Genomic DNA, 12,897 nt, shown 5'->3' on the forward strand with positions numbered 1-12,897 from the left:
TAAAGCCATGAAGCAGTCACAACTCAACCTAAGTTCTTCCAGATTCCACATTGTGTCCATTTCCCTACTCTTCCCAATCTCTGAGAACCAATGGCTAGAAAGAAGTGTACATATACTGTTATGGTCACTTCCCATAGTATCAAAGGTTTATGTGGGAACATAGGATTTTAAAGTAAGGAAGGAGATCTAGGATGAGACAGGAAGAGAACCAGAGCTGAGCCAACGTATACTAAGACTAAAATGACATCGTTCTTGGTTCAAGTAGACATCTATTTACTAATGGTGAGATCACGACAGTATCAGCAGCAGGAGCAGGTGGGGATGGGGAAAGCAGTATAAATGCAGATGGTAGAAAGAGAAGGTAAATTGAGTTCCTAAATTCTGCATTTGTCTTCCATTAGGCAGAGCCTGATTTTTGGAATTATCTGCATTTTTTTCAATTTAGTCCTCACCAGATAGTGACTCTACCTTTGCAGCCTTAGCTTAATCTCCCCCAGGAGTGAAACCATGAAGGAAGTTGATAATTGGGTTTTTCAACTCAGGCTTGAATGTCTGCAAGCCTGATTTTAATTCAAATAATTGCTTGGAGGAAGTATTCTGTGCCAAGTATGAGTGGGGAATGCAGTGGTGAAAAGTAAAAGAAACCCATTTAGCAGAATACTAAAGGCAATTCTGGAAAAGGTGCATTGGCAAACCATACCTACAAAATTCTGAGACAGCCAACCATCAGCAGGAAGCAGCAAGGCAAATAGTGCATTGCACTTCCAGAATTGCCTTTCACACTTTATCAATCACCTTCTTGGTAGAAATGTATAGGTGCAATGAGATGTATGCTTAAGCACTTGCTGCCTCTTTTTCTCTTTGAGTTTGACAAACATGAATTATTCTCTATATACCCTTCACTGAAGAGCTGGGCCAATACAGCTGCTTTCTGTTCAGACTTAAGGGCAACAATACCCTAAGTCTGAGATTCCAGACAAAACAGAATGTTGTGCCCACCATGGAACTATGATTATAAAGACAGACATTTTCAGAGCCACTTTTACTTTTCCACTCTTCCTAGAAGAAAACAACCTTATCTCTGGAATCTGCCTGGTTAACTCGGCGGCATGAGAGTTTGCCAGCTTGCTGTGGCAAGAGTAACCCACCTTAGCTAGCCTCTATCTTCTGAGATCCAGATCTCACACTTGATGGGAGCACTCTGAATGGCACATTAATTTCATAAAGGAGAATGTACTAAGCAGAAACTGTAAGGGACGACCACTGTCAACTTTTTTTATCTCAAAGTGCCAAGTACATTACTATGCAGGGAGTATAAAGAAAGTGATTATCGGTACATTAAACAAGCTGATTCAGAGTGTATTTTCCTACCACCAAAAGGCTGGGGGTTGGAAACAAAAACATTTGTACCATAAATGATGTTGCTTGTTAATTCCAAAGCCTCTTGTTTTCTAGATACCTCATTCCTTTTTAGAAACACACCAACACCTAAAGTACTATAATAGCTATCTCAATTATGTCCAGTGGAATAGTAACAAAACAGGGTAATTTTGTGAGTAGCAAGACCCAAAACATTCCATTAAATCCAGATGATGTTGAGCTGTCATCACAGCTATTTAAGTCAAATACCAGCCACTATCATAGATTAGATAATGCTGATAAATAAAATAATCTTAGTTCATAGTGAAGCAGGCTGACTACTCTTAGAATGTGAATTTCTGGACTGGTTACAAATGCTTTGGTATAGCACACCAATCTTTAGAGATTTGCAGATGTTTGCTGCCTCCAGGGCTTGAACAAAAAGGAGATATACCAATGAATGCATACCCACCCATACAAGAGAAAGGGACATTTGATCACCTTCACTTTTCAACCTTACAGATTATCCAGAAGTTTCATCATCTCTTGCCGTGGAAACGGAAACGTAGCAGTTTTCACATTTCCTGCATATCTCAGACAGGTCAGTATTCTGAGAGAGGCACATAGATTGCCGCCTGGACTGCTAAGAAGCAGTCTTGGGAACAGAACTAGAAAAGGAGTAAGTTCTCACCCTGGTGAACAAGATGCTAAATTCTTCACTGTTGTATATTCACATAAGCAGAAGTTCTATACATAATTTCCCTGTGTAACATACTGAAAAAGATGCCCTTATTCCCTGCAAATTCACACTATTCACTTGGGCTAAACTACCCCAGGGTATCCGGAAACAGCCAAACATCCTGTTCAGGTATTTACTTTCATATTGTGAATTATAAACCTTGTCCTGGTGCATTTCAAGTCTCTGACATGATATAGATTATAAATGGGTTCTTTTTGCCTGACTCCATTATGTCAATTAATAAACTTCTCTTACCCACTCACAGGCAAAAAAGCACCCTCCCTACACTCCAACTCTCCCAAAATGCTACTAATTTGTTTATCAGTGGCAGGCAGCCTTACACATAGCATTCTCTTTGGCCTAGTGAAAAGCTAAACAGCCTTTTCTTTGCAACATTCACAGGTAAATAAACCCAGGTAATTCAGTATTAAAAGGAGAATTTTAGTAATAGAAATACCATGCATGGAGCTCAAAGCTCTGATCTGATAAGCCTTCCAATTCTATTTCCATGAAAAAGCTAGCAATTATTCAGAAGGCTATCAATCTGTGGGCTCTCGAGTCTTCACTTCTTTCCGTTACAGAAGCCTGCTGTGTACCAGTATAGATACTGTATAAGACCTTGTATATGCCAGCCACTTTGCTATGTAGTTGATATATGTTATCTCATTTAATCTTTGCATCAACTCTGTGAGGTCAGTGTTACTATTCCCATTTTACTTGTGAGAAAACTGAAGTCCAGACAGGTTAATCCACCTGTCCAGCTAGAAAGTGGATAACCTAAGATTGCAACCCAGGTCTGTCTGACCTCAGAGCATGCTCTTTCCACTTTGTCACAACATTTAAAAACCTGACTTGGGCTATTTACTGTGCATCTTCACTTAAAATTAAAAGTTAAAAAGAGGGAAAGATTAAATCTGTCTTCTTGTCCAAAGCCCTTATGAAATGTTTGATGTTTAAGTGAGACAACTTGTATGGTAGTAGTATCTAGATTTCAGTTATCCATGGTGTTTATCTCTCTCATTTTCTTGTTTTATGAGGGTATTCTATGGAGCACTAGTACTTTGACAAGTTAACAAATGTTAGAGGGAGAAAAAAGTTCTTTGGTGAAATAAATTTAGGAAACCCTATGTAAGCAAAATTAGAGAGTTGTCTTTAGCATAGGAATTCTCAAAGCTTTTACTATGCAAATGATTTTGTGATTCTCCAAGAGAAGATTGTAGTAGCCCTCTGAACTTATTTGACTGAACTTATTTTCTTTTCTGCAGATCATATAACCTTGTCTTTAGTGCAGTACTTGTAAAGAAATTTGTGAATCCCCAAAAGCGAAATAAGTTTTTCCCAAACTTATATGACCATGTAACCCTTTTTTTCAGAACATTTTAAGTGAAATTAAACCATAAATATATTTTTGGTATGATTCCCTATATAAGCAAAATTGCCTTTAAACAATGCTTTTCCCAGGGCACTCTGTTCAAATAAATTAACTGATTAATTTGTGGGGACAGCAGAGTCATGTTCTGATAATAATAGAAAAGTGTTTGGGGATATAGGAAGGAATAGTGGGAGAATGATTTCAAAATTTATCAAGATATAAAGAATTTTTTAATGTCTATAAGATAATTACTACAGTGATGTTTGTAAAATCTCCAAATGGAAAACAACCTGAATGTCTATCAATAGAATGGTTGTATAAATTATGTATGTCCAAATTATTAGATATTTTATACATATTTTCCTTTGAAAAGTTTTCACAATTAAAGAAAACTATGTGGGATAAAGTGAATACCCATCTATTTACAACTCAGAATTAACAAATGCTAACATAGTTTATCATTTTGTCTCAAATTTTTGTATAAAAAGAAATTATTGCCGTAATTTTTACACAAAAAAGCACTAATTCTAGATGATATTTTCTTCAAAATGAAAAGATTAACTTGAAGAAACATTTGTAAAATATATAACACACAAGATCTAACATCCTTAATTTACAAAGATCTTGCAAATCAGTAAGAAAAACACAACAGTTAGAAAATGGGCAAAGTTTGCGAACAGTCAGAAAAATAAAAGTTACAAAGAGTAAACATAAAAATTGTTCAACTTCAGTAGACAGAAACGCAAATTAAAATAACTCAAAATATCAATATTGGTTTACTAAAGCAACCAATTTTTATAAATTATAGTACCTACTGTTGCCAACAACATGTTGAAACAGGTGCTCTTATATACTACTGATATAAAGTTAAATTTATAGATCATTTTTTTGAGGGCAATTTGGCAACATATATGAAAACCTTAAATTTTTCATACAATTTTATCTAATAACTCCATTTTAATAACATATTTTATTATCTAATAATAAAATAATCAGAGATCTGCACAACTATTCATCATCAATTTATTATAATAGCATAAAATTGGAAACAAAACTAAATATCTAACAATAGAGGAATGGTGAAATAAATTGTCACATCATTATGATAAAATATTATGCACCATTAAGAGTAATACTTTTAAAGAATAATTAATAAGGTTATGTGAAAAAGCTAAGTGCAGTTTAATTTTAAAAGTACATTTTTATCAGCTTTATGGAAATATAATTCACATACCATTGAATTCAGTGACTTAAAGTGTACAATTCAGTGGTTTTTAGGATATTCAGAGTTGTGCAACCATCACTACAATCAATTTTAGAATATTTTCATTACTCCAGAAAGAAACCCCATACTCATTAGCAGTCACTCCCCATTCCTCCACTGTCACCTCTAGGCAACCACTAGTCTACTTTCTGTCTCTATGGATTTGCCTATTCTGGACAATCTATGTAATCCATGATTTCATGGAATCATACAATATGTGGTCTTTTGGGAGAAAATATTTGCAAATCAAATATCTGATAAGAGACTTGTATGCAGAATATATTTTAAAAACTCTTACAATTCTAGTCTATACAGGAACTAATATATAATAATGTACACCTGAAATTACACAATGTTATAAACCATTATGATCTCAATAAAATATTTTTTTAAAAAAAGAGCTGTTACAATTCTATAATTAAAGGAAAATCCAATTTTTTTAAATGGGCAAAGGATCTGAATAGACATCTCTCCATATACAAATGATCAATAAGCACATGAAAAGATGCTTAACGTCATTAGCCATTAGGGGAATGCAAATCAAAACCACAAGATACCACTTAATATCCACTAAGATGGCTATAATCCAGAAGACTGATAATAACAAGTGTTGATGAGGATGTAAAGAAATCAGAACCCTCATACATTGCTGGTGGGAGTATAAAATGGTGCAGTCACTTTGGAAAAGAGTTTGGCAGTCCTTCAAAATGTTAAACATAGAATTACCATATGACCCAACAATTCCACTCCTAGGTTTATAACCAAGAGAAATGAAAACATATGTCCACACAAAACTACATGAATGTTCGCAGTATTATTCATAATAGCAAAAAGTGGAAACAACCCTAATGTCCATCTACTGATGAATAGATAAATAAAATATGGCATATCAAGACAATGGAATACTATTTGGCAACCAAAAGAATACATGCTGCAACATGGATGAACCTTGAAAACTTTATAAAATTACATTTTTAATTTTAATTTAAAACTTTTAAGTATTAAAATGTGTCTACATATGTAGAAAAACACCGAAAGGAAATATACCTAAAACAATAAAAACAAAATTTTTACATGGGTTACTTCTTCTCTATCCAGACTTGACACTTCAACCTCTGTCTTGCCAGTATTCTTATCTTACTTACTCCATTGCCTTAGCCAGCAAAAACCCAAATTCCAGATTTAATCCAGCTGTCTGCCTTCTCCATTTCTATACTCAGGCTGCTGAGAACTACTACAAAAATAACACAACTGATTATAAATACTGATTGCAACTGATTACAAATAACAGAACTGAGATTATACATTTGTGGTCTCCAGCCTAAACTGGCCTGATAAGTCTTCACTACTTACCTACTTACCAGTAGTTCTTTCCTCTGTTAACCACAACTTCATATAGTCTCTCATATCACTCCTATCCTATATCATAATTAAGGTCCTAACACATGCAATAGAGACAGAAAAAAGAAATAAAAGGCACTCTGATTGGAAAAGAAGAAATGAAACTATCCCAATTTGCAGGTGACATGATTGTCTACATAGATAATCCAAAGAATCTACAAAAACTCCTAGAACTAATAGATGAGTTTAGCAAGTTCACAGCACACAAGATCACACAAACATCTATTGTGTTTCTGTACACTAGCAGTGCACAATTAGGAAACCAAAATCAAAAACACAATACCATTTACAATAACTCCAAAACATTAAGTAGCTAGATATAAATCTAAGAAATCATATACAAGATGTGTATGCTGAAACCTACAAAACACTGATGAAAAAAACCAAAGAAGACCACAATAAATGAAGAGACATATTATACTCATAGATTAGAAGACTCAATATAGTTAAGATGTCAATGCTCCCAAAATTGATAGACAGGTTTAATGCAATCACAATTAAAATTCCAGTAGGATTTTTTTGTAGATAAAGACAAGCTGATTCTAAAATTTTTACAGAAATGTAAGGGAACTACAATAGCCAAAATGATTCTGAAAAACAAAAAGAAAGTCGGAGGACTCAAACTGTCCAATTTTAAGACATGTTATAATGCTACAGTAGTCAAGACAGGGTAGTATTGGATAAAGGATAGACTCATAAACCAATGGGACAGAATAAAAAGTAAAATACAGACATAGACCACATAAAGATGGTCAACTGATTTTTACACAAAAATGTAATAGTAATTTTTGGCGAAATTACAGTCTTTTCAACAAATGGTGCTAGAACAAGTGGATATCCCTACACCATGTACACCCCACAGCATATGCAAAATTTAACTCAATGGATCCTAGACCTAAATGTAAAATGTAAAACTATAAAACCCTTAGAAGAAAACATAGGAGAAAATCTTTATCACTGTGAGTTAGGCAAAGAGTTCTTAGATATGTCATCAAAAGTAAGATACATAAAAGAAAAAATTTATAAATTGGACTTGAACAAAATTATAAGTGTTGTCTCTGAGAAGAACACTGTTAAGAGAAAAAAAAGACAAGTCACTGACTGGGAAAAAATATTTGCAAAACACATAGCTGATAAATGACTTGTATCCAGAATATGTAAAGTGCTGTAAAAGCTCAAAAATAAGAAAACAAACACCACAACAAAAAATGGGCAAAAGGTTTGAATGGACACTTCACCAAAGAAGTGGAAATAAGCACAAGAAAAGATTCTCAACATCACTAGCCATTAGGAAAATGCAAATTAAAACCACAAGGAGATTTCTTCACACCCGTACTAGAATGGGTAAAATTTTTTTTTAAAAGTAATTTCCCATTATATCAAGGTACTGTTGTTTATTTAACCAATTCTCAGCTGTCCAACATTAAGATCTTATCCAATTTTTCACTATTATGAATAAGGCTGTCAATAATATCATTGAATATAAATCTTTTTACTCATGTGTAATCATTTTTTTAGGATAGAATCCTAGAAGCAAAATTACTAGTATGAACTCTTTAAAGACTTAATATATATGGCCGAATTGTTTTCCAGAAAGCTTGTACTAATAATAGCTACTTGAGTGCCTACTATATGCCAGATATTGTTTTAAGCAGATTTTATTATGCCTATTTTACAGATGAAGAAACTAAGGTCCATTGATGTTATTTGTCCAGAGTCACAGAGATAGCAAGTAGCAAAGCTAGAATTCAAATTCAGAATTGCCCAATCTCAAAGCTCATGTTATTTCCATGTGAATTTCAAAAATAAATATTTTTGCGTTATCAAATTATTATATATTTCCTAGAGAAAATGTGGAAAATACAAGTAGAAAGTAAAGAAAATGAAAATAAATTACCCATGAATCCACCTCTTTTAACAGTATAGTGTATTTCTCAGTCTTTTGTCCCAGAAGATACAATTTCTGGGTTAAAAATAATTATAACATTGTATATATAATTCTGCATCCTGATTTTTTCACTTAACATTTTTCAGTGCTGACCCATACTCTTCATAAACATAATTTTATGGTTGCATATTATTGTCAAGGGATGTTACCATGTGGATATTTACAGTTGTTCATCTCATCTGTGAATTTCTTCTTTCCATTCCCAGAACCCTCCAGCTCCCATGAAGCTTACAGAGTTCAATGTTGGGAACCATCTAATCTTCAAAATAAGTCACCATGGCGGATTGAAACCTTCACAGTTTGAAAACATTCCATCAAATACTTGCTGTGCAGATAGATGTTTCAGGACTTCACAAGTTATTTAATTTACTGACTGAACTCATCAATCTGGTAGCAGTTAATTCAAGCTAGTCTTCCTCTCTTTCTTTCTTTCTTTCCCCTCCCCTAATCTGTGAAAGCCTAAATGTAACATATATATCTTTCCAGAGGCTCTTTTCATTCCTCTTGTCAGGTAAAGAGGAATTCAAAAGACTTCCTCGAAGTCTCTAACTCCCTTGGAAAAACTATTAATCATATCTATAGGGTCTTTGTGGTATTGAGGGGAATTAGACTATATTTTCTTCTTGTGTCCATGTGCATTTATAAGCATGCATATGTGCAGCATATTTACACAAAATTCTGCTGTGGTGTTGTGCAAATCAAGGTTAAAAAAATCTGAGGTTTTTATTCAATCATGCTTTCTCCCTAAATAGCAATTTAGATATTTGCTGAGCCATAACACCATCCCTATATTGGGTACCTAAAATTTGAGAGGGAGATTCAACACACTGTGATCAAGGTCCTTGAATTGGGAATTGAACAAAACGTAAAACCTGTTCTCTGTCATAGAGGTGTGGCGTTCCTGAAAGCACCACAGCTAATAGAGAAGATCAGATCAGATTTCCACTTTATTAAATATAATGATTGTGTTTTAAAGACTTTTAATGACAGACTGTGGTAAAATTCTCCAATTACTTTTATTCTTATCTCTGCTACCCAGCTTTATTTTAGGCTTTATGAATTACTCTATGAGGAAAGAAAAACTATAAGCCTAACTTACAGACCATAGATTTTGTTAAGGGGTTTAAAGGTGATTTTCAGGTTTAATTATAGTACTGTTCATAAAGATAGTTTCACAGTTGAAATCAGCCTAAGGATTAGCACAAAGGATCTATGTTTTCACAGCAGGGGTTAGTGCACAGATAGTGATAATCTAATAGTAATATGCCAATTCTTTCTTTTTTTTTTTTTTTTTAGCTTCATGGTAGCTCAGCCATTAAGATAGTTTACATCCATTTCCCCATTTATTTATAATCAGCCTTTCTTTTAGTCCTAGTGCCTGAATCAGTGAGTATGGATACTAATGCTGCTTCTTTGTGATAATAATACCCAAGAGTATTGATGGTTTTCATTTCTCAGCCAGTGCCCATCTGCTGACAATAGAAGTCCCAACTCTTACAGAGATCAGTGAGAGTTAGAGGCATCTTACAGATATCAAGGAGTTGAGCTCCCAGAGGGTCTACTAAGTTATCCCCCCTAAAACCTTTATGAGCAAAAAAGAGTTGCCTGTCACAAACGGTTCAGTTTTTGGGCTCCAGTGAAGCTGAGAAAGTGAGCAATCCAGTTCATTAAAGCAACAACAACAAAAAAAAACCTGTTCATTTGTATTCTTTAGGAAATTTTGGTCAAAGTAAAACTTTTAGCATAAATTAAGTGGATTGTGGCCAGCATTTCATTTGAGAGCATACTAGACATGACTAAATCAATTAGGACCAGGGACTGTTTCTCAAACTCAGACTCTAAGAAGCAGCCTAGAAGCATATGCACACTGGGTTTCATGATGAAATTGTATATGTTCAGATGGGAAGACTTTTCTCCTTCCTCTCTCCCTCCAAAATACACTCTTGTTTAGGTTTCTCTTGAAAGCTTATTTGGCCATCCATATAGTCTTATGATGCATAAGCCTTGCCTTCTATTCATGTAGAAATGCACCTTTCTCTAAAGGTAGGGCCATTACTTACTCCATAGCCAGTGAGCCTCAAAACAATCTTTCCCTTTTCCATCTATCATCTTCTGCCAAGGGTTTAGGCAGAGTAGCTGCTAACTATGATTCAAAATCAGGAAGGAATGAAGAACTTCTTGCATGCACAGAGTGTATCAGCATACAGCACTCATAGAAATCAGGTCATAAAAGACAGTGTAAGGAAACTACAGGAAAGCAGAGGAAGGGTAAAGCTCAGGAGAGCTATAATGCAAAGCTGATTGTTTAATGTCTTACAGACTTAACACTGTCTTCAAAAGGCCAAATAAATCAGGGTTTTATGTGGGGGCTTGGAGAAATAAACAAACCTTATTCCTATCAGCTCCTTGGTTCCACTAGTTTATAGACTCTGATAATATCCCTGTCCATATATCATTGAGTATTGACTACTATACATAGGCATCCCCCTGCTTGGTTGACTATTGATAAAGAAGGCAGAAAGGTTTGTCGGATAATTAGCATACCCTGATCTGGCTCCTTTGCTTGCTTTTCCTTGGGGCACTGTCCAATAACCTCTGCAGGATCTCATTCCCCAATCTTTGGTACCCATTTTCCCCATTTGAAAAACAAAGACACTCATTGTTAGGATCCTAAAGTTGAAAGGTGCTATGTAACTCCCTAGTGCTCTTATATGTCTTTCATTTCAGGACTGGAATGAAAAGTTTAACCATAACAGTATTTCTAAGCAAACTAGTGTGCTCTGTTCTTTCTTCCAGGCTCTCATTGCTGATTTGTTCTTGCAGAGCTTAGAGTACTTTATTAATGTTTTTCCTTTCATTCCAACTAGAAAGAGACAGAATAGAAATTATTTTCCCCATGATACAGCTGAAAAAATTAAGGGCGAAAGAAATGAGGTGCCCTCCAAAAGCACATAGCTATCTGGGGCAGAAGTCACAGTTACCATGTCCAGTGCACTGTTAGAGTGACTTGGCTTCCCAGTACTAGAATTACCGTGGAGCAACTTAGAACATTGAGAGCAATTAGGGTAGGATCACATTTCAGAAGAGTCCCATTTTGTCCAAAATCTGAAAGTATGCAATTTATAAAACTCTTGTTTTCTATGTGATAGAAATGTAATATGTACCTCTTTCCCTCACTGGCCCCATGTTACACATATTTCACACTATGTGGCATCAGCCAGTGTCATTATCTCCTCTGGCACCCATAGAACCCAATCTCAGGGCTGTCTTTGCCAGGGAAAAGAATATGCTTCCTCATGTTTATGCCAGATTGCACAAAGTGTAGGCATTGAGCTTAATGGAGATTTAAGCACAATCCTAGCAGGTATGTTTTAAGAATATTGAATATACATCATTGTAATGTGCACCTGAAATTTAACATTGCTCAAATTCACAGGAATGTAACAGTCATGAAAAGCCTATCTTTTTCACCTCTCATCACACATACATATCTACATACAGGTGTGCACACGCATATGCACACACACACACTGCCCCAAAGCAGGCTGCCTGGTCATCAGGAGAAAATACTTTAAAAGAATGATTCTCTGTCTTCTCCTTTTAGAAAAAAGTCCAATAGTCACTGCAAGTGAAGAACATTCCACTACACATCCTAGAACCCTAGAACCCTTAGCTCCCAATGTAGCTAAGGTACTCCATTGGTGCAAAAGACATGTTCTGTGCCTCTATCAGAGGCACAGAAGGCATCTAAAAAGATTGTTAGACCCTTCCATAAGTCCCGTGTTCTTAGTAAATGCATGAGCTCCATCCAATCAATAGGAAATGGTTTATGAGGTATGGTACATCTGCATTTCTTTAACCATAGCTGTAACATACCGTATTAAATTGTAGTCTTTTGCATGCAGGTGTTATGCAATATAATAATGAATGGGTGGCTCCTGATAGCCATGCAACCCGTGACAGTTTACTTCCCCAGAAGAGCTAGGGCTGTGTCCCACATAGTGCTCAAAACTATTAAATGTGTTCTTCATAGCAACCTGGTATATGGCCATCAGCAAAATGAGTAAAAACAGACAATGAATGCAGTATATCAGGAAATAGGTTTTTGGTAGAGAATGGCATTAAAGGAAAAAGAACAGTAAGATAAGATGCATTCAAGGAATAATTGCTGTCACTCTGCTAGCTAAATCAGCAAAGGGACACAGCACGAAAGCTGGTACTGGGTTTTGGTAATATGTGAAATGTATTGGAGGGCCAGAAAAAGAAAGGCACTGGGGACCTCAGCAGTTAAGCTCAAGTTGCCAATTTGCTACAAATCCTTTTTTCCACCAATCTGCTCAAAGTGATTGTATATAGTATTCTTAAAACCATATGTCTTGCTACAGAAATATCCACAAATACTGACCAGCTTTATCTTCCTATGTTCTTTATTAAAAGTATATGCATAAAATTGTCATTTCTTTTATATATTATGGTTTTATTAAACAATGTTGGCAAAGCCTAAAATTTCAGACCACTTTGATGGAAGTTTCTATACATCTCAATTCAGGGGGGTATAGTGGCATTTATTCACTTCTAGGTTGATTGGTATCTGTGGTATGTAGACTCCTCTGTAACATCTCATCTTCCAGACACCCCCTACCCCATGCTCAGTATTTCTATCTTATGTTCCTACATGGATATGAGTTGGAAAATGAGCAGCAATGGCTTTTATTTTTTTTTTTTTGTTTATTGCAGTAACATTGGTTTATAACATTGTAAAAATTTCAGGTGTACATCATTATACTTCTATTTCTGCATAGATTACATCATGT

General features: G+C 35.2%; 1 protein-coding gene across 1 annotated transcript in view; it reads left to right on the forward strand.

Moving 5' to 3' along the window:
* ZDHHC15 (zDHHC palmitoyltransferase 15) overlaps positions 1–12,594 on the forward strand; it is a 98,422-nt gene extending 85,828 nt beyond the window's left edge. The window contains exons 11-12 of the mRNA XM_004442196.3: positions 1,882–1,960; positions 8,290–12,594. Of these exons, the coding sequence (XP_004442253.2) occupies positions 1,882–1,928 (47 nt within the window). The 3' untranslated portion in view covers positions 1,929–1,960; positions 8,290–12,594. The remainder of the gene's footprint in view (positions 1–1,881; positions 1,961–8,289) is intronic.
* The last annotated feature ends 303 nt before the right edge of the window (positions 12,595–12,897 follow it).

This window comes from Ceratotherium simum, chromosome X (assembly GCF_057802395.1).
Source record: "Ceratotherium simum simum isolate JZ-2026a chromosome X, ASM5780239v1, whole genome shotgun sequence".
Classification (NCBI taxonomy): domain Eukaryota; kingdom Metazoa; phylum Chordata; class Mammalia; order Perissodactyla; family Rhinocerotidae; genus Ceratotherium; species Ceratotherium simum.